The sequence below is a fragment of the Bolinopsis microptera genome, chromosome 5 (genome assembly GCF_026151205.1).
Source record: "Bolinopsis microptera isolate Bmic1 chromosome 5, MBARI_Bmic_1.0, whole genome shotgun sequence".
Classification (NCBI taxonomy): domain Eukaryota; kingdom Metazoa; phylum Ctenophora; class Tentaculata; order Lobata; family Bolinopsidae; genus Bolinopsis; species Bolinopsis microptera.
The window spans coordinates 2,725,472-2,751,976 of record NC_087076.1 but is presented as its reverse complement, the minus strand read 5'-3'; the positions used below and the strand labels follow the sequence as shown (position 1 = coordinate 2,751,976).

Below are 26,505 nucleotides of genomic sequence, written 5' to 3'. Positions count from 1 at the left end.
CCACAGAATTATTTGAAAAACTCAGCCCTGTCCATCAAAGGATCACGTGCAATCAATCCCACGATTTCGCAATCAGAGCTGTGAAGTCGGCGGACAATTAACATTAAAAAGTTAAGACAGCTAGTTAACACGACAGTAAAACACAACTAATCGACAAGTGATTACGGTTAATTACGAACGCGGCAAGCGGTTTAGGACACTTAGAAACGGTTTATTAATAATTTCTCCTGCACGATCTCATGCATGATTATAACACGAACATACTCCGTGCATTTATTCCTCTTCTCAATCAACTTGCTTCTATCAGTCCAGCTTTAAAGACTGATAACAGAACAAAGATTTACCGGTTTGCCATCCATCGTCTCCTCTGATTCCATGACCTCGAAGTCGAATGTGAGATGATCAATCGGTATCTTGTACTTTCTTGCGAAGTTCTGTGTTGCTCCTGTAATTGGCTCAGGGTTAGATTTTGCTTCTGGGTATATAATTGAATCTTGGTTAAACTCTGAGCTAAACGATCAGATCAACACAGTTCGTGAAGAATGATTTTTTCAAGCAGAAACAACTTTTTTAGTGCGATTTACCTGTTAAGAAGGACTGTGTGAAATAGAATCCAGATATCCAAAACACTTTTGGTATTCCTTTAGTGATCCAGTTCTGAAAATTTAAGAAATTTAAATCAGCAAATCAATGGCCAAACGAAAAATATGAACCGAAATTACAAATATAAAATGTCTTTACATGATTAGTTTTCATCTAACACGTGCTTGCTTTTTGCCAGACTGTATATCTGATATTTATTAAATAATATTTATTATATAAAACTTTAACTTTTCCAAATTGCTCTTTAGGTTCCGAACCAGGAATGCAGCGGAAATGAGAGGAGTGATTCACCCTCGAGTCTCGCTATTGAAATGTCAGAAGCAGAGTACCTGATAAGTAGTAGGGCCCGGACCCTGAGCACAGTACAGAAAAGGAAGATCAGGAGAGGGAGAAGACGGGAACCAGACAGTTCCTCTCTGTCTGGAGGAAGTGAGATTACTCCATCTCCCGGACACCCCATTAACCAACACATGATCAAGATATTTAATGACATGCAAGCTTTTCAGCAGTCAGGTAATGAGCTCGTTTTGTATGTTCTATTTTTAGGTAGATTTGTCCAAAACGATTTTATATCCATCTTTTAACATATAATAATCCTCAGCATAATTACGTCGACAATTACTTGTGTAAAATATGACATAAATTATCTAGATCTTACATTCAGGACTACTTAACAGCAACATGTCCTACGCCTCTTCCACCCCCATGGTGAACAACATGACAGTCCACAGAACAACAAAAATCTGAAGAAGCCGAACATTAATCCGAGACTCATCGATCACCTCTTTCATAATCAGGTCAGTTAAACTAAGAATTACACTTCCCGCGATCATGTTAACCATTTCCAATTATTATAATCGGTCTGCCAAGTGTAAAATATTAAGATTTACGGTTTGGTTATCATGCATGCTGCGTACAGCTGTAACTATTAGCGTAGTGACACCGGTAATTCGTTCAGTTGCGTATCCAAGATGAGTTCAGCAGAGCGGGGCAACTCTCACCTAGGCAGATATCTCCACTTCTAGCTCCTTCTCCTGTTGCTGTATTCACTCCTAATATGGTCACCTTATCTCCTCCAGTCCTCAACTCCTCCATTCCTCATATTACAACAGGACAGCCGGCGGTTTCGCCTGTTCCCGTTATGAATCACGCCACAAATACCACTCAATCTACCGACTCTCGGCAATACTTTCACTTCCCGGATCCGGCTGCTGTTGTGAATCAGGAGTTTGATCACGTGCCTCCGGGAATAAATCATGCTATTCTGGGTTCAGGTCAGGTGACGAAACAAAGTTCTGCTCGACAAACTGTAGGTCAGTTGAATCATGCGAGTGAAACGGCCAAACAGAAACAAAAACATGTTCATTATAGTGAAATGCCGGTTGGTCGTTACATTGTGGGCAACAAGCAAAATAGTGGTTACTTTGAGCCTGGAACCAAAGCCAACGAGACGAGACGAATATTACAAACCGACCCGAACTTCATCAGATGCATTCCTGACACGACCGGTCCAACAGATTTAATGGGATTCTCTAAAAATAAAGTCAATCTTGTAAATTTACCACCTTTAGCCGTCTCAAACCAGGGTGGCTGGAAAGAAGAGTACCATGAACTAGCCAAACAAACTCGTGAGGGAAACTCAAAAGAAGCGTTTTCCATAACTAAGGTCCAAGATAAGTACCCCCACATCTCGGAAATGGTACCGTACGCTAAATTGCAGCCGTCTCCTCTGTCCTCATCTCCTGCCAGTTCCATTAAGAACTCTCCGACTCTATCGAACAGGAAAGTTCCTCAAGGACTTCCACAAGGAGACACAAGGAATAGGAGAAATGGTCCTAAAATCATAGCTAGACAACGAGGAATGTCACCCACCAGTTCTAATGAACAACTTTTTGAGAACGAACATGGTCAAGTGGTCGTAAGGAATAACAGTAAGTTTTTTGCTTTGTACATCTCTTTTTTGACGTATTATGTTTGTCAAATTAAGAAAAGTGGAAATAACCCAATCTAATCATAAGGCCACCATGCACTTGTACTTTACCCACTTTGAATGACTGATATTATCAATGCCCTCAGGAATCAACAGATACGTGGACAATGCTAAAAAACTCTCGTATATAAAGGAGCATGAGAGTAGTATGTCCGGAGAAAGTCTAGATGTCACTGGAACTCATGTTAGTGACAATTAATTAATCTACTGTCAATTCTGTTTTTTCCCGTCCCACAGAAAAGATTTCTCGCCAATATTCAAATGAGCAAATCACTATTAGTTAACGTTGTGACTTATCAAAATTTCAGAAGTTTGGGAGCAATAAAACCCTGAAACGATCCACTGAACTGGATGTACAGGAGGAGAATGAAGATGAAAAGTATTTACCAGATTTAGTTAAGGAAATCTTCTCTGAAATGGAAGGGACTGAAAGAAGAAAACCACCGACAGGATCATCATCACAGAACCCTAAATCTGCAACCAAGAAAACTTCCCAAGACTCTGGCAATCCACCAAGTGACTCGTCGGACACTTCAAAACCCAATACTTTGCCCAGAAAGGGCACAAACTTGGGAGCAAAGGCACTGAGCCATAAAAAGAACTCCCCCCAACTGGAAGCAGTAAGGAAGATGGATGCAATGAAGAAGATAGGACACAAAACTCGGAAGTATGATGCGAAGCTGGAGGACGAGGAGGACACCGCAACTCTCAAATTCGACAGAAAGACGAAAACTTGGAAACTGGAAATGAAGAGTGCTGTAAATGCTCAGGTTATTTGTGTTTTGTTTGAACTGTTTAATGACCAATTTCTAGTGTTATCTTTAGCTTTATTTACTGTCTTCTGTAGTTTGAAGCCGACAGTGAAATATTTGAATTATATTACCTCAGCTATTCATACAAGAGTTGAACAAAAAGGTATTGCAAGTGCAGAAAAGTAAAGAAGAACAGCCTGTCAGAAAGAAATCAAACGAGGATGTAAAAAAGAGCAAGCAAATGATAGCTAACCCCAACTACGTGGTCGGTGGGGCTGAAACACCCTTCGTTCCAATATTGGACCCCAAAGCGCATGCTCTGACAGGTGAGCGGGGGCAGCAATAGGTAACATGCCTGCAGCCTGCACGTGCACTGTTTCTAGACAGTGTCTAGAAACAATACACCACACAGGCTCATTACATATCACTTATCAGCAATATCCGTGTATCGTTAATATTAAACAGTTGTGGTAGGTGGTTATATTAGGTTGGTAGTAGCAACAAATGTACATTAGGAACTGTTTCACTGATAAGCTGGAAAAGTTAACTAAGGATTCAGCTTACGATTGGTCCTTATGAGTTATGCTTGTGGACAGAGTTATCCATTTAAGAATGTACGGTGGTTACTATAGTACTTAACGATTGGGCTTGTTTTTGATTTGAAGCTTTTTTGTCCTCGTTGGAAGGCCGAATGAAGCAGTTTAAATAATAATGAACCAGAAATCAATTGTTATATGGTTACGAAAGAATCTGTACAAAGTAGGCTGTGTACCTTGTGGGGTGTTGTGTACAGACGATGGTTTGGAATATCATCCATCACAACGTAAATTCTTATTAACTTTCCTTAAGGCCACAGGGGGGGGGGGGTCGAGGCTTCAAAAAATGCAAAAAAACATTATGCTTTGAATCAATATATATTTTTGTGGTGGATACTTTGCCACCACTCATTTGTCTGTAGCTATTTTACTTTTTTTAATAAATGAGGTTAACCAATTCTCATTTAACCTCATTTTTTTGATAAATCGATAATGGAGGGCAGAAATATTGATGCCATTACAACTGAAAACTACGATAAGCTTTGTTTTTATTGTTTTTGTGTTATTTCAGCAGTTAAACTTTGAAAAATATACAAATAAAGGCAAAATACTCAAAAATCACATAACATAAAAAACAGTTTTTTGCCTCTCCTGAAAACCTCGAATTTTTGACTTCAAAATCTATCTTCTCCTAGAGTTTTTATCCATTTCACCTCAAATTTGGAACTTATGTTCCTGACATAAATTTAAAAGTTTGTTATGTAAAGATTGTTGTAATTTTGCTCCTAACTCTTTTTATGAGGTTAACCATTTTAAATTTTGTTACCCGCACTCATGGTTAACCTCATATCTCAGCTTTGGAGCAAGATATCATAAATCGTTACATAACAAAAACTCAAAATACCTTGAAGAACACTAAACTGAAAAAGAAGATAGATTTTGAACACGATTTCATCTAAAGTTTTCATTTACAATAGAATTACAGGTAAACCTCAAAATTCAACGCGCGATATCTTCAAATAGGAAACTTTGTTTTCGGTAAGGACAAAAGCATTTGAAAATTTAGATCGAGCTCTACAACATATCTCAAAATCTCAAAATCGACCTCGGACCCCCCCCCCTGTGGCCTTAATAATTTAAGAAGTCTAATTATTGCTTACTATCTTTAAGTTTGTTTCGATATTCGTTGACTAAGATATACCCCTTCAGACGCAGAGTGCAGTCCGATGATACAGCCGATACAAAACAGATTTCCAGGCACCAGCAACTCTGGCAGTGGCTCCGGCTTACACCTGGCCCCCGGCAAGAAGCCCCCTCACATTGGTTACCCTCCAGAGGACCACTCAGCGGATGATTCCTCAGTCTCCGGATACCGCATTGAGTCCCCACAGTATGAAATGCCCAAATTTCCAGACGAAAACCTAGAAGTAGAAACTCATCAGCTGACTTGTCCTGAAACTGCCCTGCACAGGTACAAGAGAGAGAAGGCTAATTACGAGTGCCTGGAACGATCAGGAAAAGAAGTCGTAAAAGGGACAGAAGTGTCTAAGTTAGAAACAGATGGGAATGATATTACGTACCAGGGTCCCGGGCACAGCCTCAACCAAAGCTTGGTTGAGGCTAATAAAAAGATGGCCGTTACCAAAGTATCCTTGACAGTCAATGCAACCATCAACGCAAATCTTAGCCCCAAACTTGGGAATTGTTCCCAACAACTGGGTCACTTGAGTCCCCGGCATCCCAGCCCTCTGGTCCGCCCTCATCCAGTGATGAGCCCCTCCCACCCAGCGTTCCAGGAGGAGCCGTTCTTGTACGGAGACGACAGAAGTGTAAGTAAAAGCACCTAATCTTGCTGTCCCTTTCTTAGCTCCACATTTACCGGCCCCTTACCTAGCTACCTAGCATTTGAAGCTACCAATATTTGTTAGACCGGCCAGTCCGCCAGTAGGCTCGACTGACGGTGAATTTCTGTCAGTTTCCCAGAAGCCCAGGCTGCGAAGTCGGCTGCATGCCGTGCCTTGTGACACCTCACGCCAAACTATTGAAGGAGATTGGACCGAGAGCCGAGGACACAGAGTCTCTGTTACCAGCCCTGCCAGCCCCGGTGCCGGCGTCTCCCAACTCTCAAATCCTGGACCCCGACTGGGAACTGAGCAGCAGCGGTAGTGATGAGGAGAGCTTCTTTTCTGACGAGGATGTCGGACTAATTTCGAGGGTATGGGGACCATTAGATTTTGTTACGTTCGTATACGAGGCGGACCAAATAGGACAATCACGAGTCTCCTTATTTGGAGTTGAGCGAGTTTGAAAGATTTTTCGTGTGGAGTGTGTGATTTGTTTGGTGTGCACTGTGCACTGGCCAATTATATGACTATGAGAGTTTGATAAATCTTTTTCTATCTAAACTGAATTTGACTTCGACTAGTATACAATCAATATCAAAACTTTAAAGAGCGCACGCTCAATGGCACATGAAGGAATACGAAATAGTCGTTATTGTACTTAAAACAGGCATTATCTAACTTTCTGTTCACAGAGGAAAAGCAGTGCAGATTCAGTAGGAATATTGGACAATTTTACTGATAGGTTTATGCAGTTTTTGGAAGAAAACAAAGACTCTGAAGTTTTTGGAAACGCTGCCAAATTCCTTATCGAAAAAGCTGAAGAAAATTCAGCAGACAGGTAAATAGTGAAAAGTCTTAAAATATTAGTGTATTATACACTAAGTAGTACCTTAGTTCCCAAAAATTTGAGCGACAAAAAATTTGGGCGGGTCTCTCTCCCAAATTCATCGCATTCAAATTAATGGCAAATAAACAAGTTCAAATCTCCTGCAAAAATTTTTGGTATTCAAATTTATTGAGCCCAAAGTTTTGGCACACATATTTTTGGGAACTAAGGTAGATTAAATCTTGCTAGAAAGTTCAGAAGGTTTTATTTCCTTTTTAGTCCTCGTTAGTTGATTATTCTGATTAAATTAACAACAGTGGAAACTCTGGAGCGGAGTCCGCATTAGAGGAGGAACCTTACATACCTCAAAGGAAGAAGATTGCTGATGATACACTGTTAGCGCTATTCAAGAAAGAGGAACATAGAAAATCGGAGGTAACAAATTTCCCAAGTTAACAATTTGAATCTCATTCTATTTTAAATCAATTTACCTAAACCAGGCCAGGTTACTCAACAGTACCAAGTTCAGGGCTTTCCAGTGCATATGCCATATGCCGACCATTCTCAGGCAGAGAAGAAAGGTTGCATAAATCCGGAAGATCAAAAAAGAAAGTCAGAGGTAGAATATCTGATAAAGACGAGACCTCTACAGTTCGACCAAACTCACGTTATCTACGAGGTCGACTACCAAGGACCTGAGGTAGTGACAGCAGAGAATGAGCTGGGAAATTTCGTAAGATAGCTTAAATATTCTCACTTTCAGAGCACTTTAGATATTCTCACTTTCAGAGCAATTTAGATATCCTCACTTTCTGAGCACTTTAGATATCCTCACTTTCGGAGCACTTTAGATATCCTCACTTTCTGGGCACTTTAGATATCCTCACTTTCAGAGCAATTAACATATCCTCACTTTCTGAGCACTTTAGATATCCTCACTTTCAGAGCAATTAACATATACTCACTTTCTGAGCACTTTAGATATCCTCACTTTCAGAGCAATTAACATATCCTCACTTTCTGAGCACTTTAGATATCCTCACTTTCTGAGCACTTTAGATATCCTCACTTTTGAGCACTTTGTTATCTACGAGCTCCCTTGAGTCCTTGGTAGTCGACCTCATATATAACGTGAGTCTGGTGGAACTGCAAAGGTCTTCAGATATTCTCACTTTCTGAGCACATTTTCTGTTTCGATCAGGATATCAATATGTCAGCGATGTTCAGCTTTCTTAATTGTTCTCGAAATCAGCACTTTTACTCCACGTGTTTGCAACTGGCTGTGTTTGAGTTGATGGTAATATCTAGTCATTCAGGGGAACAGTGTACCCAGAGGTGAACAGGCGGTAAATGGAGCGGGAACGGTGAGGAACGCACCGCCGCCCCAATACAACTCACTAGCAGAACTAGCAGGGGCAAAGAAACAAGCAGCTCTACAAAAACACAGAGAGTGGGAGGTAAAGAAGGCCGCAAGAATGGGAGTCCCAGTGGAATCTCTCAGGAATAGTGACGGAGTCGGGAGCCCCGGTTCAGCCGGAAGTATGGAAAAACGGAAACACATGAGGACAAAACGACGGGGCATCAACGACAAAAAAAAGAAACCTTGAAGATGATATCCGACGATTTTTTTTCCCAAATATAATAAAGACATGTCAGATAGTTGAATTCATATGGCTGAACTTTTCTCAACGAGCTGTAGGGAAACGATTCATGGTTCATTGTTCAGTTTTTCAAGGACAGCAGTTTTAAGTTTTCAGAAATAAAAACAGGGTGGGGCAATTTGAATGTAATGTATAGTGTGACCATACAGTATTTGCCTGCTTTTCTACAGGATTTTATCATACTACGTTATTGCACCAGCGTGGCTCGATAACAACATTTATTTTGATTGATCGATAGATGCATCTATCAATGTACATTCAATTATTATTGTTCTTTGAGAAGGAAATACAATACATTATCTAACATAAATTAAAGGAAATGGAGCAAACCTGGAAGAACTTGAGTCTAGCCACTAGATCAAGAATGTAGCTTCCCAATGGTTTGAGAGACGGATAGGATTTAGCATCCCATAAATCTGGCACTTTGCCGACCAACATTGACGCGAACATAGCCTCCAGTTCCTGACTCATCACCACTAGCCCCTGGGAATTTACAAAACTGTTAATACTACATACACTGTTTGATGACAATTGAACAAGATGTAACTAAGCAAGAGAAACGTCCCAATAAATAATTTACTGACCTTTATAGCTTTACCAATGTCAACAAGAGACTTTCTCACGACAACGATGAGAGTGTTAAATCTTTTTAACTCCTGTAACAGCACTGTATTCATACTCTCTGCATACACCACAGGATACTTCTTCATCGCCTTCTCCTCGTCAAACTCTTTCGGCATTTTACTCAATATATCGTTAGCAAGGGCGGTGATAACGTCTTGTGGAGACTTCCCTACTCCAGACGCTTGTCTTGGGAGAGTGATCAGGATAGAATCAAACAGATTGTTTGTTTCTTGTTGGTCCTTGGTGATATCAGCATTCGCATGAAGTCCGAATACCTCAGGGTTGGGTATGAGAGGCAGAGATCTGATGTATTCCAGATAGCTCTCATACTGACCGTCAACAGGAGCATAGTAATCACCACTGGGTGAGAAAGTAAAGGAATCATCGTTAACCACATCGGGCGTGTAAAACCGGTCCATGACAGATATAAGGAGCCGCCTGTCTTTATCATCCGTCACTCTGCCACCGTAGTTACACTCACCTGTCAGATACGCCAGTGCTTTATAGGGAACTTCATTATATTCATTCAGGAACATCTGGAGTTGCTTCACACTGATTCTCAGATCGGACTCGTTGAACTCATAAGGGATGTTCCATCCGAGAGGTCCAAACTTCCTTCTCTCCTGGACTATAGCATGGAAGAAGCAGAGCGAGAAGAGAAGCTTGTGGAATGCATGTCCATTAGTGCAGCCATTAAAGAAGGCCGGATCAGACATAGGATCATTTAGGTAAGATCTGAGAAGATTAGCTCTTAATCCCTTAGGAGGCTCGTTAGTCATTTTAACACCGTTTTGCAGAATAGTAACAGGGAATTTAGGACTGGGGTAACTGGTTAACCACAGCCTGAATGATTTGTGAGTCCTCTCAGGGACGATAGTCTCCTCGGTGATCTTTTCCAAAGAAGGGAGCCAGGATTCAGCTAAATGGCAGTTTTGTAAGACGACCCAGGTTCCACGCTGGATCGCTTTGTTGATCATTTTTGCAGCGATTGGTCCTTGTCCCTGACCCAGTGAAATAGTCTCAAGTTTATCACCACCCATACTTTCATCATCAGCGAACTTCATCAGAGCAGACATAGGATCAGCTCCTGGAGACAGAACAAAAATAAGCGGACTGCAAGAGTTGGAGTCATTAAAACTGCCAGCCAAGTCAAAGGTAGGTGGCTCAATGTAGGATCGCCCGATGTGCTCCACGATGAAGTCTTGTACACCTGGAACTATCTTGTCAGGTCGCAGACATCTCAGCAGGATCAGCTTCTGCATTGGGCTCAATGACAAGTGCCACGGATCCGGCAATGCCATTTCGTGTGGTTGAGGGTTATCATATACCTCCTTCCACTTATCAGGATTCTCAATCACATGCTTATACAAATCTTTGAGCGCAGGGAACTCCTGTGTTCTCACAATCTCACCCCACGCCTTGTCCTGCAACCACTCTTCAGCTGGATTAGGGATGGGGTTATCTAGAGCTACACCCCCCGTCAACAGGAATCTCCACTCCGTATCATCGACCTTGTCTTTACCCTTCAGGATACCAATGCAGAGAATCAGGGAGAAGAGAAGCTTGTCCTTCTCGAAGAGTGATCTGCAAACATTCCTGTAGATTGAGTAAGTGAAGTGATTGTTCAGGTTCTCTATTCTCTCGTCCAGGTCGTTGCTCTTGTCTGAGTCCTCTATACTGACTATGTAGAGGTTGATGAACCAGACCAAACTGTATTGGTACATGGGGTCTATACTGGCGAGGTCACTGATTGTGAAGAAGAGGATGGAAGAGTGGGCCGCTACTGGTTTGTAACCTGAAATTAATGAGCAATTTATTAGAAGTTCTGGAAATTGCTTATAGTTTGCAAATTGCAATCCGTAGTTAGGACTTATTAAGTATTAACGTTAAGAGTCATCCATCAGCGAATAGAAGTGAAAGTTCACAGTCGACCACAGATCAATATATATATAAATAAAAGTATCCTCACCATTTCGAGTGGCGTCAATTTCCTCCTCGGTCTTGTTTGCCACTTCCTGTTTCTCAGAGATTTCCTTGGACAGTATCTTACTGGACGATAATACCTGAGAGTCGAGTGTGTTAGGTTATCGTGGGTAACTGATACGACTGCGAGTAAACCTACCTTTTCTTCTGAATGAAAAACATTTTGTAATCTCTCTTCCTTTAAACCCAGGTCAATGGAATAGTGGCACCGTAATAGGAAAGTGAGCTTTAGGCAAATAATATGATTAATTAAAGATAGCGAATATTTCTCTGACCTGAATAGCAGTCTCGTCCTCCAAAATATTACCCTGAGAACTGGATAACACCTCCAGAATCTTATCCTCAATCTCTTTCAGCTGTTTCTTGCTAGCAGCTCCCTCAATAATCAGCTGGTTCTTTTTCTCCTCCAGCTCAGGCTTCTCTTTTGCTGCCACTATTGACAAGAGCTGGTCTTGTAGACCAATGGGCGTGATCATGAAGTTTAGTAATGTTACCTGAAGTTAGTTTTATGTCTATCAAAACGTCTGAGTTATGAATTTACGGATGGTAATCATGAATTAAACATCATCAACCTAAACTTTTAAACGGTTTGAGATTTAGAAGAAATTTTAAAATTCGTTGTTGTATGAGACTGTCTCGCTTCTCTATAAATCTTATAAAATAGACAACCTACCTTGACGGAAACTTCGGGCAGATAATGAGGATTTCTTAGTTTGGTGGTGATGTAGAACTTGAAGTCATGAGAGTATTCAATAGAGTTTTCTCCCAGCCTTATTAAGTCAACACCTGCTTGTCTGAAATTATTTTCAATAAGAACTCTAAATATAAATGCAAACTTTTGGAGGAATGTTCCGTTTATCGTAAACTATTTTGACAATGGACACAAGAATTTAAAATATTCTATATTTATTTGTCTTAAATGGTTTTATTTGTGACGCTGCATACCTGAAGATAGTTTTCAGTAGAACTGGCTCCAGAATAGGATCTAACTCTTCGAAGACATTTTCCAGTAGCACAGGGTGACCAAACTGGATACTGTTCTCTAATGTTCTCACATAATTCGGATCCGAAAGTTTGATAACTTTGAGCTGGTTCGCTTTCTCGAGGTTCTTGATCCATTTATTTGCTTGACCCTGGGGGTCAATACACAGGGGCCATCTCGAGGTGTTATCCACGATAATTCCGTTATCCGTAGAGAAGGTATCCACAGGTAAACCTGATGGTGTAAAAAAATAGGTAACATTTCTAAAACTTCTCAAATGACAGTAGTACTGATTAAAATGCATCTCAGAAGATTAGACGAAATGGTAATCAAAAATTCGAATGATTATGAGGATCTCACCAGCGATATTCCACATTCTAATTTTTACTGGATCCCCAAGAGTTCCCGCCAAAGTTATGGTTTCACTGCAAGGTATCTCCAAGTCGTGGCATCCTTTAACCCACTCGGCTATTTGTTCCATCCTGAAATCTGCTGTGAACGGTCCGAGATAAGCCACGACCCCTGCTGAGACCAACACATCGCCTGCCACATTGCCGAACAAGCTCGCCAAGTCCTTTGCAGTCTGGGTCCATCTGATTTTCTCTCCTCCGAGACCACCCAGGAGTTTTTCTGCTCTCACAAGCTTCTTTTCACACATCTCCTTTGCATCTTCAAGCTCAGCTAACTTTGTTTTCTTCAGGTCAAGATCATCATTAAGGAGCTGAAGTCTGTCGAGCACCGCCTTTAACTCGCCTTGCTTTTCAGCGAGAGCATCCATTTGGATTTTGAGAAGTCCCTCTGCTTCTTTTAGTTTTTCTTTCTTTGGAGCAACAACCTGAAAGCAAAAGATCAAAGATTACGAGGCGAACGTAACTCAGAACAACACAACATCGAATTTTGTTTGCAGTATCATTCTCTTGATTCAAAATCAGAAGCCCATAACAACTACGTTTATAATAATACAGGCATAGAACAAACGGTACCGCGACAATTGACCCCCCGACAATTGACCCCCGACAATTGACCCCTATGTAATTACACTGGGGTCAATTGTCGCGAAATCTAGGGTTTAGTACGACAATTGACCCCCCATGTAATTACACTGGGGTCAATTGATCGGGTTAGGGTCAGGATCCTGGGTCAGGGTCAGGGTTAGGGTCAGGGTCAGGGTAAGGGTTAGTGTTAGGGTTAGGGTTAGGGTTAGGGTTAGGGTTAGGGTTAGGGTTAGGGTTAGGGTTAGGGTTAGGGTTAGGGTTAGGGTTATGGTTAGGGTTAGGGTGATCAGAGTCCTGGGTCAGGGTCAGGGTTAGGGTCAGGGTCAGGGTTAGGGTTAGGGTTAGGGTTAGGGTTAAGGTTAGGGTTAGGGTTAGGTTCAGGGTTAGGGTTAGGGTTAGGGTTAGGGTTAGGGTTAGGGTTAGGGTTAGGGTTAGGGTTAGGGTCAGGGTTAGGGTCAGGGTCAGGGTCAGGGTCAGGGTCAGGGTCAGCGTCAGGGTCAGGGTCAGGGTCAGGGTCAGGGTCAGGGTCAGGGTCAGGGTCAGGGTCAGGGTCAGGGTCAATTGTATTAAATTATATTGTCGGGGGGTCAATTGTCGGGGGGTCAATTGTCGGGGGGTCAATTATCGCCCACCCAGAACAAACTCGGCAGCTCAATCGGAACTTACCTTAGCGACTCTATCGTAGATGTCCATTGCTGTTACCCAGCTACAAAGTCCCTCAGCGGCACCGGACACACTCGCAACCAGTTTCGGGACGAAATCAGGATTACTGGTATATTTGTCCCGAATAACTTTAATAACTTTCGGAGGAATGTGATCCTTATCGTAGGACTTCAAGTGGTCAAGGAAGTTCATGTCACTCAGAAGCTGAAACAACCGAGTTTTGACAGTCGTAACTTTTTAACTATGCACGGAGTTGTCAACTATTAAGAATACCATTACAGTGATATGCATTATGCACTATAGCAGCTGTAGTTACGAAGTGAAGAAAGAAAGAACTAGCTAACACAAACCTTCTGTGATGGTCCCCAGAAGTCCTCAACCATCTTCCCTGTTCCACTGGGATCAGGTTTACGGTCAGGCTTGACTTGTCTCATCACACAAATTGCCTCCATCACGAATCGTATCATGTGAGGCGGATTCTTCATCGACTTCATTAAACTGATATCCTAAAACGCTAAATCTTAAAACCAGAAATAAAGTTTCAAAATGTGAAAATGATCGTAAAATTACGTAAAATCTTTGCTTTATTTGAAAATAGTGATTCGTCTACTTAACTACAAAGTTGAACACATCTTACGGAAGGTTTGAGAGTATTAAGAGCCTTGATGGCAGATTTGAGGGCAGGAAGCGCCTCAGCTAGATCCGCCTCACACTCGTCCTTTATTGCCTTTGACCCAGCAGCTGCTTCGTTTGCAACTTTCTCGTCAGCTTCAACAACTTCTTTCTTGGCTTCAACCTAAGGAATGGTTTTGGTTTCTGTAATCAATGAAAGTAAAATACAACGGCCACTTGTCTTCAAAAGAGGGCAACTAGCTTCTTCATCAGAATGAAACAAGTTTGCAATTACTTATTAGCAGTTATTAAGCTGAGTACAATGAGTAAAATCTGTTAACCAACCTCGACGGTTTCTGCCTCGATCCGGACCATAAGATCAGCTGTTTCTCGTGATGTCACCTCCAGTTGAGGTTTCAGAGCCTCCAGTTCAACCTGCATAATAGCAACCTCGCTCGCTGCTGATTCCAACTTTTCCAACCCTACAACGTATCTGGTCTTCATATCCAACAAAGTCTTCTGCTTCTGTCCCAAAAGTCTCTTGAAGGTCTTGATCAGTTCGAGATAACTTGTTGGAGTAACGTAGTTGATTCGTTGCATAATATCCTGGAACCTTTCTGAGAGTTCTACTACTGATGTGTGGAATGTTTTGCACATTTTCACTATGGAGGTTTTAACGTCGAAGTCAACGTTAATATCCTCAAGGAACTTGTTAGCCACCATCTCCAGAGCATCACTAGGCCACGGTTGGAACCAATCAATTGTACAACAGTTAATCAGCGATGGGAACTTCCTCAATCTTGTTCTAAACGCATCTCCAATAGGTGAAAATGCAAGTATAACGTGAAGATTGTTCTTGACCTGGTCTATGAAGTAGTTGTACAAAGCAAAAGGAGTAAACTCGATCTTGGCCTTGTTTTCAGTGGCAACTTGTTGCATCCTCTCCAATATCTCACCACGCTCGTCAGGCTCGTACAAATTAGGAATATCTCCAGAGTTCAGGATCATGTTGATATCCTCAACAAAGCTCTCCGACTTTATCTGGTTATCGTTCATCATGAAGACAGTTGGTTTACCATCAAAACCAGCCATCTTGAGTAGCCTTCGTAAATCATCCCGCCACTCTACCATACCATACTGCTTGGTTATCTCTATCTGAAACAGCTCGTAATCAGCCATGTGGGTAGCCAACCTAGCACAAGACTGTCTACCACTTCCACCAACTCCCACCAGGAGACAATGGCTGTTAGGCTGTTTCAAGATACGGGATATCCTGGAAACATGCTCAATAGCATATCTAAACATGACTAGTTTCATCGGGGCTTTACTGATAGCATCGTGATCCTCCAACGAGTTGTCCATAACCTGGAATACGTAAGATCATAATATTATGTGTAAACTATAATTATGATTTGACACGAACATAAGCAGTTTGAAAAATCCTCCTAATTGTTTTAAATTACAAGAAAGGTCATACAAAATGCATCGCCTTACATCTTTAAGGGCATCAAAGTCTGTAATCTCGTCGTATAGTTTATTGACGTCGGCAGGATTAATATAATCTCCGAAGAACAGTGACCTAAGATCGTTATCAGAGACCTCTTTTCCGATTTGTCCCAAATGAGAGAAGGTCTTACCAAAGTTCTGCTTGAACTTATCCGACACTATACTCTGATGGAGGGTTAAATATCAGAAGATTAATACAACAGTTTTGTAAAGATAAATCAAGATATTGAAGAGTAAGAGATAGAAATAAACAAATTAATTCATCAATAGTTTACCTTGATGAAAGTGAAGAACATCTGCCTGTCAGCTGGGTCTACAAGACGATCATAGAACACTCTGTACACCTCGTGTACCCACAGCCGATACATTTTAGCTGAGGAGTCTGCACTCTGGCCTTTCAGCAACAACATGCCTTGAATAACTCTTGAGAAATCTCGCAAGTTGAATACATAGTGCGATTTTGTGGGAGTTGGCAAGAAATTCTCTATCGCAAACTTGTAGATATCGTAAGTTGAGTCGATGAAAATTTTAGTCATGGCTTTGTAAGAACCCTCAAATCCTGTGGACATGTGCCAGTCCATGATGGTTGAAAATATTCCTTTCAAAGCTGACTCTGTGAAACTGTCAATACCAATAACGACAAGATGTCGGGTGAAACGTGCTGTGATATCATTGCGTCCACCACCTGGCGGGCCCATGGCTGTGATCAGCACTTGGTCGATCATCTCTATTCGACTTGTGTCTTTCCTGGAATAAAACATTTTCTTGTATTTTAGCAAGACGGAAAAAAGTGGAAGATATCAGTTGATGAAAAATGGTTTGAATAGTTGAGAACCCTTGACTATCTTACGCTTACCTGTCATACCAGTTGCCGTTATCAATCCATTGCCTGAGCAACTCTACAGGAGGCTGTGCCCCATATTGTTCCTTCTGGGGCATGTTGAGATCGTCCACAAACAGGATACATTTCTTGCCAACTGGGGGTCCAAGCAGACCTTTCCTTCTTTTGTCTAACTTAGACAATATTATGTCCTGCGTCTGGTTTGCTGAAGTCTGGGCGGAGAAACTGATGAAGTTCGGCATGTACCTGGAGAAATAGCAAAGTAAAGGTTATTATTCTATTTTTGATGATGGGACGAATCTCTGACAGTCACCCCTGGCCTCTTTATCAGTTTTTGTTCAATTGTCCAGTGCAATGTGGGGGCAGGGGGGGGGGGGGGGGGGCAATGTAGAAGGTTACTAACTTGTCGGCAGGGAGACTAAGAATGAAGTTATTTGTAATGGCAGATTTTCCAGTCCCCGTCGGACCAACAATCAGGGAGGGACAGTTGTTTTCTATGAACTTCCTGACAAGGTACTTCTGTCTCGTGGTATCAACCGTTGGGATGATGATTTGGTTAACCTGGGGTAGTTTTCGGATTATTTTATGTGTTTGTTAGCTAGTTCTCTAGTTCAAGTTTCAAGTACAATGATCGGATAACAAATTGTGAGGGTAAGGAATCATGCAAATTAACCATGTGGAGCGCGCCGCGGAACGCGCAGCAATTAAACGCTAACAACGCTGCTAATATGACTAATATTACGCCCGTTTCCATGACAACCGAGAAAATTTTTAACCACGTGGTATGTAACCTGAATATCATCTGGAATAGTGTGTCTCAGCATCGTGGATTCCCATGACACAAATCCATTATTCTCCTTGTTGAAAACATGATCAAATACAAGACCCTTCTGTGGGATTTGGACGTTCTTTGCCATCTTGAGATCAGCTGGCCGTGGGTTTTCTACCTTGGTGCCAGAGCACAGAGTACGGAAGAACTCGTCAAATGCAGGCCGACTCTCGTACTTTAATATGGAACCTGAAGGAAAAAAAGGTTAATATTAAAAAGCTTAATATTAGAAAGCTTAATATTAGAAAGCTTAACATTCAATTGCGATTAACAAGCCCCAATAATTTCGGAAACAGTTGTTAACCAGGAGTAAGTTGCGAACTTCAAACAAACCTGCGGCCCAGACGAGAGAGAACTGGAACAACATCTGAAGATGGTTTGTGAATTTGTCAGAATGAAGTTCGTTGGGGACTTCTTCGTCATCGTCTGACCTTAACCGAATCTTCGAGTCGCTCTCATCCACCCAGAAGTCAAGTAGGAAACACTCGAATAGTTTTAGAATTGCACTTGTGATGTGCGAGTCCGACATCGGCATGAAGAATTTACCGTTTCGTCTGAAATGTAATTGTTTTATACCAAAAATCAGCCACAATAATATTAAGAACTGAGAAAAACTGTGAAGCTGTAAAACAGTTAAACTTCAAACCAGACTTACCGAACGTATTCAAGAATGGGAGGTATGAGCCAATTGAGCAGAAGTCCCAACATCGTCCTCTGCTGATCTGAGCATCCATTGGGAACCATATTCTCCATCCAGCTGGTGATGATAGGCTCCACTCCTAGCTGGGAGGGCTCCATGTAGATCATACCACATCTGCTTACTGTGGCTGGAGATGCGGCCTCTAAATCAGCAGGCTCGAAGATCAAGCTCTGATTAGGGTGCATCTGGATAATCTCTCCCGACATAAGACATAGTTTCCTGTTATCGTCTGAAGTGAGATCCAAACGTTATTACTACGAATAAATGAAAAATAACAAATTAAATAAATACAACTTTCATTTGATTTTTCTGCTTTTAAGATGTTTCCTTCAATTGTTTGTATTTCATTTCGACTATCACCAGAAATGTACATAAAATGTTATAATTCTTGTGCTTATATCGTACCTAGTACAGTGTTCATGTTCTCAATCCAGATAGCATCCACAGGACCGTCAAATATGAGCCACTGTCGGTCTTTCACCTGGGCACTGGCTTGCTTTCTGAAGGAGACCGCCAAGACACCGTCTGTCCACTCGTGGGATACCGGGTCAAAGCTTCCGTACAGTTGTCCTAATAATGGGAAGTAGAAATAATATCTGGTCGTCATACCAACACATTAAATACAAAGTAACGGCCAAAATTCATATTTCGCAAATGTGATGTTTGATAAGTTGATATATCTACTCATAAATTGAACTAACCGAGGGTTACAGATTTGGGGTTGATCACTTTGTGTATACACTTCTCTTCTTCTAGTAGTCCTTTCTTATTTAAATCATTGAGAGCTCCAGCCAGAGCTTCATAAGCAGATGTTTTTCCAGCCATGGTAGCTCCGACTATCATAAAACCGTGCCTCACTAACATCATCTCGTAGATCTAGGTGTAGGAGGTAATTGTAAGTTATTAAATTTAAATTATACAGCTCGATCACTGCTTCACTGCTTATCATGTGTTATGTGGTGGATAATTTAATGCCAATTAATTAACAATGGTTTTTTAAAGGTATTTCGTTTCATAGTGGTCACTAACTGTTTAAATTATCTAGAATGTGGGGATGTCTTACCATGAGTTGGTTTGAGATGAGTGAGCAGGTGAAATGAGAGTAGTTCTGTAATTTGTAGTTTTACCGAGTGAGGTGATGTCTCTTGTGGGAAGGCTAATTTATGATACCTGGATAATCTTATCGATAAACCACGGAGTAGGCTGAAGCTTTAGGTTGGCAAGACTGATATGCAAACTCTCCAACAAGATTGTGTAGTCCGGCTTTGGTAGGGTCACTCCAGGGAACAAATCTGTGGTTAACAGAAAGTAGTCACAGTTCTTACATAAAATAAATTCTTACTAAAATTCCCAAAAATTCACAAATTATTTTGTGTTATTAGAGTTCCGAATTACGATATATTCTCTTTAAAATATGTTCTTACCTGACAAAATACCATCAAACAGAGGCAGATCATGAGCTAAGAACTTGGGGAGGTTAACATCCCGGATGGACCTCAACATGATAATATCCTCAGATACCTGATTCTAGAGTGTTAGATTTTAGTAACCTGGTTAGAGAAATTTCCAATAGGGAGCACCTTGGTAATTGTCTAATTGATCAATAGTTTATAATGCTATAGCGATACGGGTATATGGCCCCCAGAATATAGGTCGTTTTTTGAGCACTTAGAAACAGGTGTTAAAACTACTTCTAAGCATGTTTAGGGCTGTAAATATGTACATGATAACCATTTAAATGTTTCTTGGGTAGTTGAAAATAATTATTAGGTTTTTAAGTGTACTTTTTTTTCACCTGTAAAAATACCATTTTTTAACAGGGCCCCCAGAATATAGGTCCAAACATCTGTTCCTAAGTTGTTCTAAAATTGTCACAGACAATTTTATATAACAAATAATTTTAGGTCCCAATGTCAAAGCGATAGAAGAGACTATGACGTGACCGTTTGTATCCTAAGCAACGCATCTACTTCCTGGGCTACAGTATTGACTTCGCCATTTTCTCCTCCCTCACCGCCATCTTCTCCTCCCTCTTTCCTTCACTATGGATCTGAATTCTGTTACCAATGTTTTAAACTCGTTTTCATTAAAAGAGCTGAAAGCTCTTAAGGCCAGTGTTGAGAATGTCATGAAACTTAAGAGGGATTCTGTTAAATGCGAGGACTTCTTGGAGTTGCATTCAGATTTTGTTCAAAACAAGAGTGTTCAACATGGCACGTTGATGTCTGAACTTGAAACACTTATGGCCAAGCAAACTGCTGTGAAAACTGCCACAAAGTGGCTCACTTCCACTGGAGAAGAATATGTGTGGTCTTCCTCAAATGGACACACCACGACTAAGGAGCCAATCGATATTTTAAATTATCCTGGGATATCAGAGCTTATGCATGATATCAACTCCAAGTTTGGCTGCAAGCTAAACTCATGCCTAGCAAGCATGTACAAGTCTGGTTCTTGTGCAACTAGGTACCACAACGACGACGAGGTGTCTCTTGACCAGTCGCAAGGTATTTATGTAGTTTCATTTGGAGCTGAGAGGACCCTCGACATAATTCCAGAAAATGGGGATAAGCGATGTAACAGTAAATGCCATATCACCCCAAAGGACTGTAGCTTGTATATTATGAAACCGGGGTGTCAGGAATATTGTCTTCACAAGGTTCGTGCAGAGAGATCAGCTAAGGAGACTCGGTACAGCTTATCTTTTCGCTGCCAGATACCGAAGACAGATACAAATGTAGTCAGGGAGCAGAATGTCCTCACTACAATTCCTATGCCGCCCACCACCACCTCAACACCAACCCTTTACTACCGAAATGCCCCAAGAAAACCGAAGAGCAGAAAAACCACTGTCCTGTTTGGTACGTCAATGACAAAATTCGTACGGACAAATAAGTTGGGATTCCGGGGAAGGAAAGTAATCAATGTGTCCCAAAGTGGTGCAAAAATTAGAGATATCACTGAAAATATTCAGCATTTTCATAAAACTCATGCAGCTGCAGAAGCTGACGATATTGAAAAGATTATATTGAGTGTTGGTACAAATGACATAAAACATTCTAAGTATGGGGTTCAGTTCCTTAGGAAGTATCTTAATGACTTGATTGACACCACTAAGCAGTTATTTCCCGCTGCAATTATAATTATCCAATGTTGTCTTCCTATTAAGTGTTTATATTCCTACATAGCAAAGAATGTTCTAGATTTTAATAATATACTTAAAGACTTATGCCTAAATAATAATTGTGTGTTCTTAGACTGTTTCTCAGAATTTTTAACTCGAGACTTTAGATCCTGTAATGAACTTCTATACCATGATTGGCTTCATCTCAACATGAGAGGAGTAGGTTTATTGTCCACTTGGCTTAAGTTTGTTGTAAACGAACACAGTTTTGACAGGGTTGTAAATAATCTTCTGGGAATTTAAATCTTTGATCTTTTCTTTCATTTAATATTTTGATTAAGACGTTGCGCCTAAAATTAAAACTCAAACAAATCTCTGATTTAATCTTTTTCTCAATTTTATGCCTCCTATTTCAGGTACATTCGGTCACTGCCCATTTTCCCATATGTTAGACAATGAATCGTTTAGACTTAGAATAGGTCTTTTTGCATGCAAAAGGCCTCGTACACAGTCAAGAAATGCACATATACATATCAACACGTTTATACCTAACAAAATTTACACATTTAATTCTCCATGCACCCCACACATCAACTACAATTATCATAATCATATGTTTCTCTTCTATTCTCTCATCATGACTTACCTTCTCCCAATTCTTCTCTCCACGACTAGGTCCATGAACACCGTATTCCCCCTAGATTCTAATATTCATTCCTCTCTACTCCTTGACAGCCCACGTTATCTTATACCATTTCTTGCTTGCTCCCACATCAAACTTTTCTTTGTAATTATCTCCTCATGGTTTATAAGAAATGTTCTTCTCCCTGGTAAGATGAATAGAGTCAAGTATTCCAGCCGCCTCAGGCGTCTAGTATCTTTATTCATTCTTTGGGTTTTCTCTCTTAACTTTCTTTTGATAACTCTTGTTAATCCTTCTATGCTTAATCCAGGTCCCAACTCCCTATCTGTACTCTACCAAAATGTCCAAGGTCTTATTCCTTTCAGTAACCTAAGCTCCTCCCATCCCCTTCTTGATGGTAATAAGATTTCCGAACTTCAATCCTTTGCTAACATAGAGCAGCCTGACATAATTGCCCTAAATGAGACTTGGCTCAAAAAATCTATTTCTAGCAACGAAATCTTTCCTTCTTCTCAATATGAAATCTTCCGCAATGACCGCACGAGAAAGACTCATCCTCAAGATCCTAATAACCCTAAAAAGTTTAGGGAAAATGGAGGTGGTGTTCTTTTGGCTGTTCGGTCTGATCTCGATGCCACTACAACCCGACTACCAGTTAGCCTAGGTGCAGAAATGCTGGCCGTTAAAATTGCTTTTCCTAACAAAGAGAGTATTGTAATCTGTACTTGTTATAGAGTAGGAACTCTTGGGTTACCTAATCATGATGTCATAGTTAGTTATATTCGCAAGCTAGTTTCCAAAAAGAATCCCCCTAAAATCTATGTTATTGGTGATTTTAATCTCCCCCATACAGACTGGCTATCTTCATCCAGTACCGTACCTATTGAGCAATCCTTCATAGATTCTTTCAGTGATCTTTCTCTCTCCCAGTTGATCACATCACCCACCCATAAAAGTGGTAATACATTAGACATTCTTCTCAGTAATTATGATAACACAATCGATAACTTGAATGTCTGTGATCCTCATTCCGTGTGCAAATCTGATCATTTTCCTGTCACTTTTTCAATTAAAAGCTCCTTTTCCCGCAAGAAAACTCCTAAACGTAAAATCTATAATTATAAGAAAGCAAACTGGGACATGATTAATCGTGAATTATGCTCGATTAATTGGCAAGTCCTAGAATGCCTAGATCCTGATTCGTCTTGGAAGTTAGTTAAAGACTGCATTATGAATTTAGTTGATAAACATATTCCTAAAGTAACTATTAAATCAGAGTTTCAACCCCCGTGGTTCGATAGTGAACTTTTTTCTTCATGCCGTAAAAAAGATAGACTCAGAGCTAAATTTAAAATTTCTGGTTCTATTTCTGATGAGTTAAAGTTTGTTACTAGCCGTAAAGATTTTAAGAGGCTTTCATCAGCCAAAATAAGAGACAATCTTTTCAATAGTGATGATCCAGCGCTTATAACTAAGAAGTTTTGGTCACATGTTAAGTATAAATCTAACTCTTGCCGTATTCCTAATTGTGTTAGTTATTCTGGACAGCTTCGGTTCAAACCCAAAGCTCAAGCTGAACTTATCAATTCTTTCTTTTATAACCAGTTTTCGGATCCTTCACTTTATGACACTGACATATCCTATGTCAATGATGTTGATTTTGATATTGACTTCGATCATCGGGATGTTCGTAAGCTTCTTTCAAATATTAATTCAAATAAAGCCCAGGGACCAGATGGCATACACGGTAAAATTCTCAAAAATTGTTCCGTAGGTTTAGCTTACCCTCTAACATGTATTTTTCGTGGATCTTACAACAGCGGCTACATTCCACAAGAATGGAAACTTGCAAATGTTGTCCCAATATTTAAGAAAGGTAAGAAAAGTGAGGTTGAAAACTATAGACCAATATCCCTTACTTGTTTAGTCATGAAAGTTTTTGAGCGCATTGTTAAACGTAAACTGCTTTCTTTGACAAGTACCCTTCTTGATCCCAGGCAGCATGGTTTTCTAGAGCACAAGTCATGCACAACCAATATGGTTGACTTTTGTGATAGCCTGGCATTGTCTCTTAACGAAAACATTATCAATCATGTTGTGTATTTTGATTTTGCTAAGGCATTTGATTCTGTAAATCATGATATCCTTCTTCATAAGCTAAAGACCTTATATAACATTGATGGTACACTTCTCAAATTTCTTACCAATTACCTTCAAGGCCGTTACCAAAGAGTGGTTATTGGTAATGAGATGTCATCTACCCTCTCAGTTAATTCTGGTGTCCCCCAGGGCTCTATTCTTGGTCCCTTACTTTTTGTATTGTTTATCAATGATATTCCTCTTGGCCTTTCGGATAATACTGATATTGTTTTGTATGCCGATGATACAAAAATCTGGCGTAAAATACATTCATCTTCTGATAATACTAATTTACAAATGGATATAGACTATCTCTCTGACTGGGCACTAAGAAACAAAATGCGATTCCATCCAGCAAAATGTAAAGTGCTTATTGTTTCAGGAAAACCATCTTTATCTCCTCCATTCGCATATAATCTTGATGGCTCTCCTCTTGTGTATGTAGAGTTAGAAAAAGATCTTGGAGTCGATGTTACTCCTAAGTTAAGTTGGAATAGTCAGTGCGACAGAATTTATACTAAGGCCTGCCAACAACTTGGTATGGTCAGAAGAGATGGCCATATTGTCATTGATCAGAAACGTCGCCGGGCGCTTTACCTCTCCCTGGTTCGTAGCCAATTCGAGAATTGTTCCATAATCTGGCGCCCTTGTAATAAATCACTTAGTGATAAATTAGAAAGTCTCCAAAAGAGAGCTATTAAATGGATTCTGTCTGAAGAGGGCCGCAGTTATCCACCTGAGCAATATGTCAAAAAGTGCAAGCTTGTCGACATTCTCCCTTTGTCTCAAAAGTTTGACTTGAATGATCTTATTTTTTTCCACAAAGTTCTTAACAATTTAATTCCTGTATCGCTGCCTCACTATCTCTCTCTATATCAGGGCACTTCTCGACTAAGACGTTGCCACCTCGACAGTCTGTCTATTGTGTCATCAATTTTACCTAAGTTAAGTCAGAATTCACACACCACATGTACCTCAAATAGCCCACTGGCAAAATCATTTTTCTACAGAACCCATATACTGTGGAATGGACTCCCTTTACAGGTAAGACAGATTGTGTCTACTAGTCTTTTCAAAGCTGAGGTCACTAAGCATCTATGGAAATGTTTATTGGATAGTGAAACAACAGTCTAGCCTAGTCTCTTTGCTCCCCATATTATTATTATTTTTGTTTTATTAATTTTTTTTATCTACCTTCCTATACTTTCAACATCATATCACACTTCACCCGCACACCTTCTCACACATTAATGACCATTTCAGACCTGTATCTAATGTATCTGGAATTTGACGTATTGAAATACCAATTTTGACTCTATATCCACAGTTATTCACCATGGATTTGTTTGTTCTTAAATAGTTTTTCATAAATTTTTGGATTTAGATTAATTCGATGTAATGGGTCCAAGTTACTGCGGACATAGTTCACTATGTGTTTACCGTGTTTGGGTGCCCATCATATTTTACAGATGGGGGCGATATTTTGAACGATTCTATTTTATATTCATCTATTGCTGTACTCTGTAAAATTTGAAAAGTATTTAATAAAAAAAAAAAAATAAAAAAAAAAGTTATATGCAGTCAGAATATGTTGCTGAGACTGTATTGATGATGCCAATGGCTCCAGATACTAAATTGAAATGGTTTAGAGTATACTAAATAGCAAAAAATCAAAAACTACGGCCCCCAGAATATAGGTATGCAAAAATCGTCCTCAAATACTCCACCTTCATACATTTTGATGATGCCATCTCTTCAGCATATGTTCTTTAACTGTTTCTCATCACTACCCCACATTCCTTAATGCTCAGGGTGACAGAGAAAATGCAGAATCTTGGTCGCTATTTTTTTTTTTAAACCTATATTCTGGGGGCCATATACCCGTAATGAGTAAAATCTTTAATTTTACTTGTTAAAAAGCTTTCATGCACTCATTTAGTAGGGATCTTAACTAAATACTTAAATAAGATTGAAGGAGTGTCCCTAGATATGATTGAGGGGGGCTGTTTTTATCTGTATCAATACAATGTGCACCTCAATGACTGTAAATCAGACATTTTTGGCCGCCAAATTTTTTTAAAGGCCTAACTCAAAATTCTGTCCCAAAACTTAAGGTCATGAGACAATTCTACGTTGATTCTGAAAATTTCATGTGAAAATATTGAAACCCTATTGAGTTCTATTGTTTTGAGCGAAGTCAGTTTGAGATATGGGCGATTTTGTTCATTTTTTGCGATTATTTGAACACAGAATCCACAGTTAGGTAGATATTGAGCTGATAATCATAGAGAATGTGTAATATATGCTTACCTTCCATATAAAGTTGGTTTCATTCAAAAATATTGATATTTGACCAATTTATGGACCAAAATCGATCAAATTCGGTGCGTATGCCCAAATATGGGCATATGGTTTTTGTTTTTATCCCATAACTCGGCCAATTTTTATCCAATTTTGATAAAACTTGATATGTGGGTTCAGGAGACTAGTAGCTACAAGTAGAGCATCCCAAAGCATGGTTTTGGGCATGTTCAGGGTTTTTGACCAACCTATATTCTGGGGGTCGTATAGACCTATATTCTGGGGGCCCGTAAAATTGTGGTGGCCATAACTTTTTTCCAAATTGTCAGTTTGCAGATGTCTCGATGAAAA

General features: G+C 40.2%; 2 protein-coding genes across 5 annotated transcripts in view; one reads left to right on the top strand and one right to left on the bottom strand.

The window, feature by feature from the left end:
- Positions 1-26,505, bottom strand: part of LOC134814609 (dynein axonemal heavy chain 3-like) — a 45,269-nt gene that overhangs the window by 1,749 nt on the left and 17,015 nt on the right. For 2 of the 4 annotated variants that reach the window (XM_063822735.1, XM_063822738.1), the window contains exons 25-48: positions 19,372-19,474; positions 19,118-19,239; positions 18,649-18,823; positions 18,353-18,517; positions 17,903-18,176; positions 17,581-17,801; positions 17,210-17,436; positions 16,822-16,979; positions 16,434-16,664; positions 15,853-16,324; positions 15,566-15,742; positions 14,417-15,436; positions 14,097-14,255; positions 13,810-13,965; positions 13,463-13,663; positions 12,162-12,636; positions 11,765-12,035; positions 11,493-11,613; positions 11,095-11,313; positions 10,806-10,899; positions 8,797-10,631; positions 8,543-8,695; positions 585-657; positions 345-445 (exon numbers count right to left, since the gene is read on the bottom strand). In XM_063822735.1, coding sequence (XP_063678805.1) covers positions 345-445; positions 585-657; positions 8,543-8,695; positions 8,797-10,631; positions 10,806-10,899; positions 11,095-11,313; positions 11,493-11,613; positions 11,765-12,035; positions 12,162-12,636; positions 13,463-13,663; positions 13,810-13,965; positions 14,097-14,255; positions 14,417-15,436; positions 15,566-15,742; positions 15,853-16,324; positions 16,434-16,664; positions 16,822-16,979; positions 17,210-17,436; positions 17,581-17,801; positions 17,903-18,176; positions 18,353-18,517; positions 18,649-18,823; positions 19,118-19,239; positions 19,372-19,474 — 7,203 coding nt within the window. The remainder of the gene's footprint in view (positions 1-344; positions 446-584; positions 658-8,542; positions 8,696-8,796; positions 10,632-10,805; positions 10,900-11,094; positions 11,314-11,492; positions 11,614-11,764; positions 12,036-12,161; positions 12,637-13,462; positions 13,664-13,809; positions 13,966-14,096; positions 14,256-14,416; positions 15,437-15,565; positions 15,743-15,852; positions 16,325-16,433; positions 16,665-16,821; positions 16,980-17,209; positions 17,437-17,580; positions 17,802-17,902; positions 18,177-18,352; positions 18,518-18,648; positions 18,824-19,117; positions 19,240-19,371; positions 19,475-26,505) is intronic. The other 2 variants (XM_063822737.1, XM_063822739.1) reach the window with 1 other exon arrangement.
- On the top strand, positions 915-8,255 carry LOC134814669 (uncharacterized). The gene is made up of 11 exons (XM_063822836.1): positions 915-1,127; positions 1,281-1,400; positions 1,562-2,534; positions 2,680-2,777; positions 2,902-3,363; positions 3,482-3,671; positions 5,091-5,710; positions 5,857-6,096; positions 6,418-6,563; positions 6,869-6,986; positions 7,868-8,255. Exons 1-11 carry the CDS (start codon positions 915-917, stop codon positions 8,156-8,158), a joined length of 3,471 nt encoding a protein of 1,156 aa, XP_063678906.1. The 3' UTR covers positions 8,159-8,255.

Bases quoted from the DNA above. Each gene is read 5' to 3' on its own strand.
- LOC134814669 (XM_063822836.1), top strand. From the start codon at position 915: ATGTCAGAAGCAGAGTACCTGATAAGTAGTAGGGCCCGGACCCTGAGC. The intron at 1,401-1,561 runs GTCAGTTAAACT...TAATTCGTTCAG, and splicing joins ATCACCTCTTTCATAATCAG to TTGCGTATCCAAGATGAGTT. The intron at 6,564-6,868 runs GTAAATAGTGAA...AATTAACAACAG, and splicing joins GAAGAAAATTCAGCAGACAG to TGGAAACTCTGGAGCGGAGT.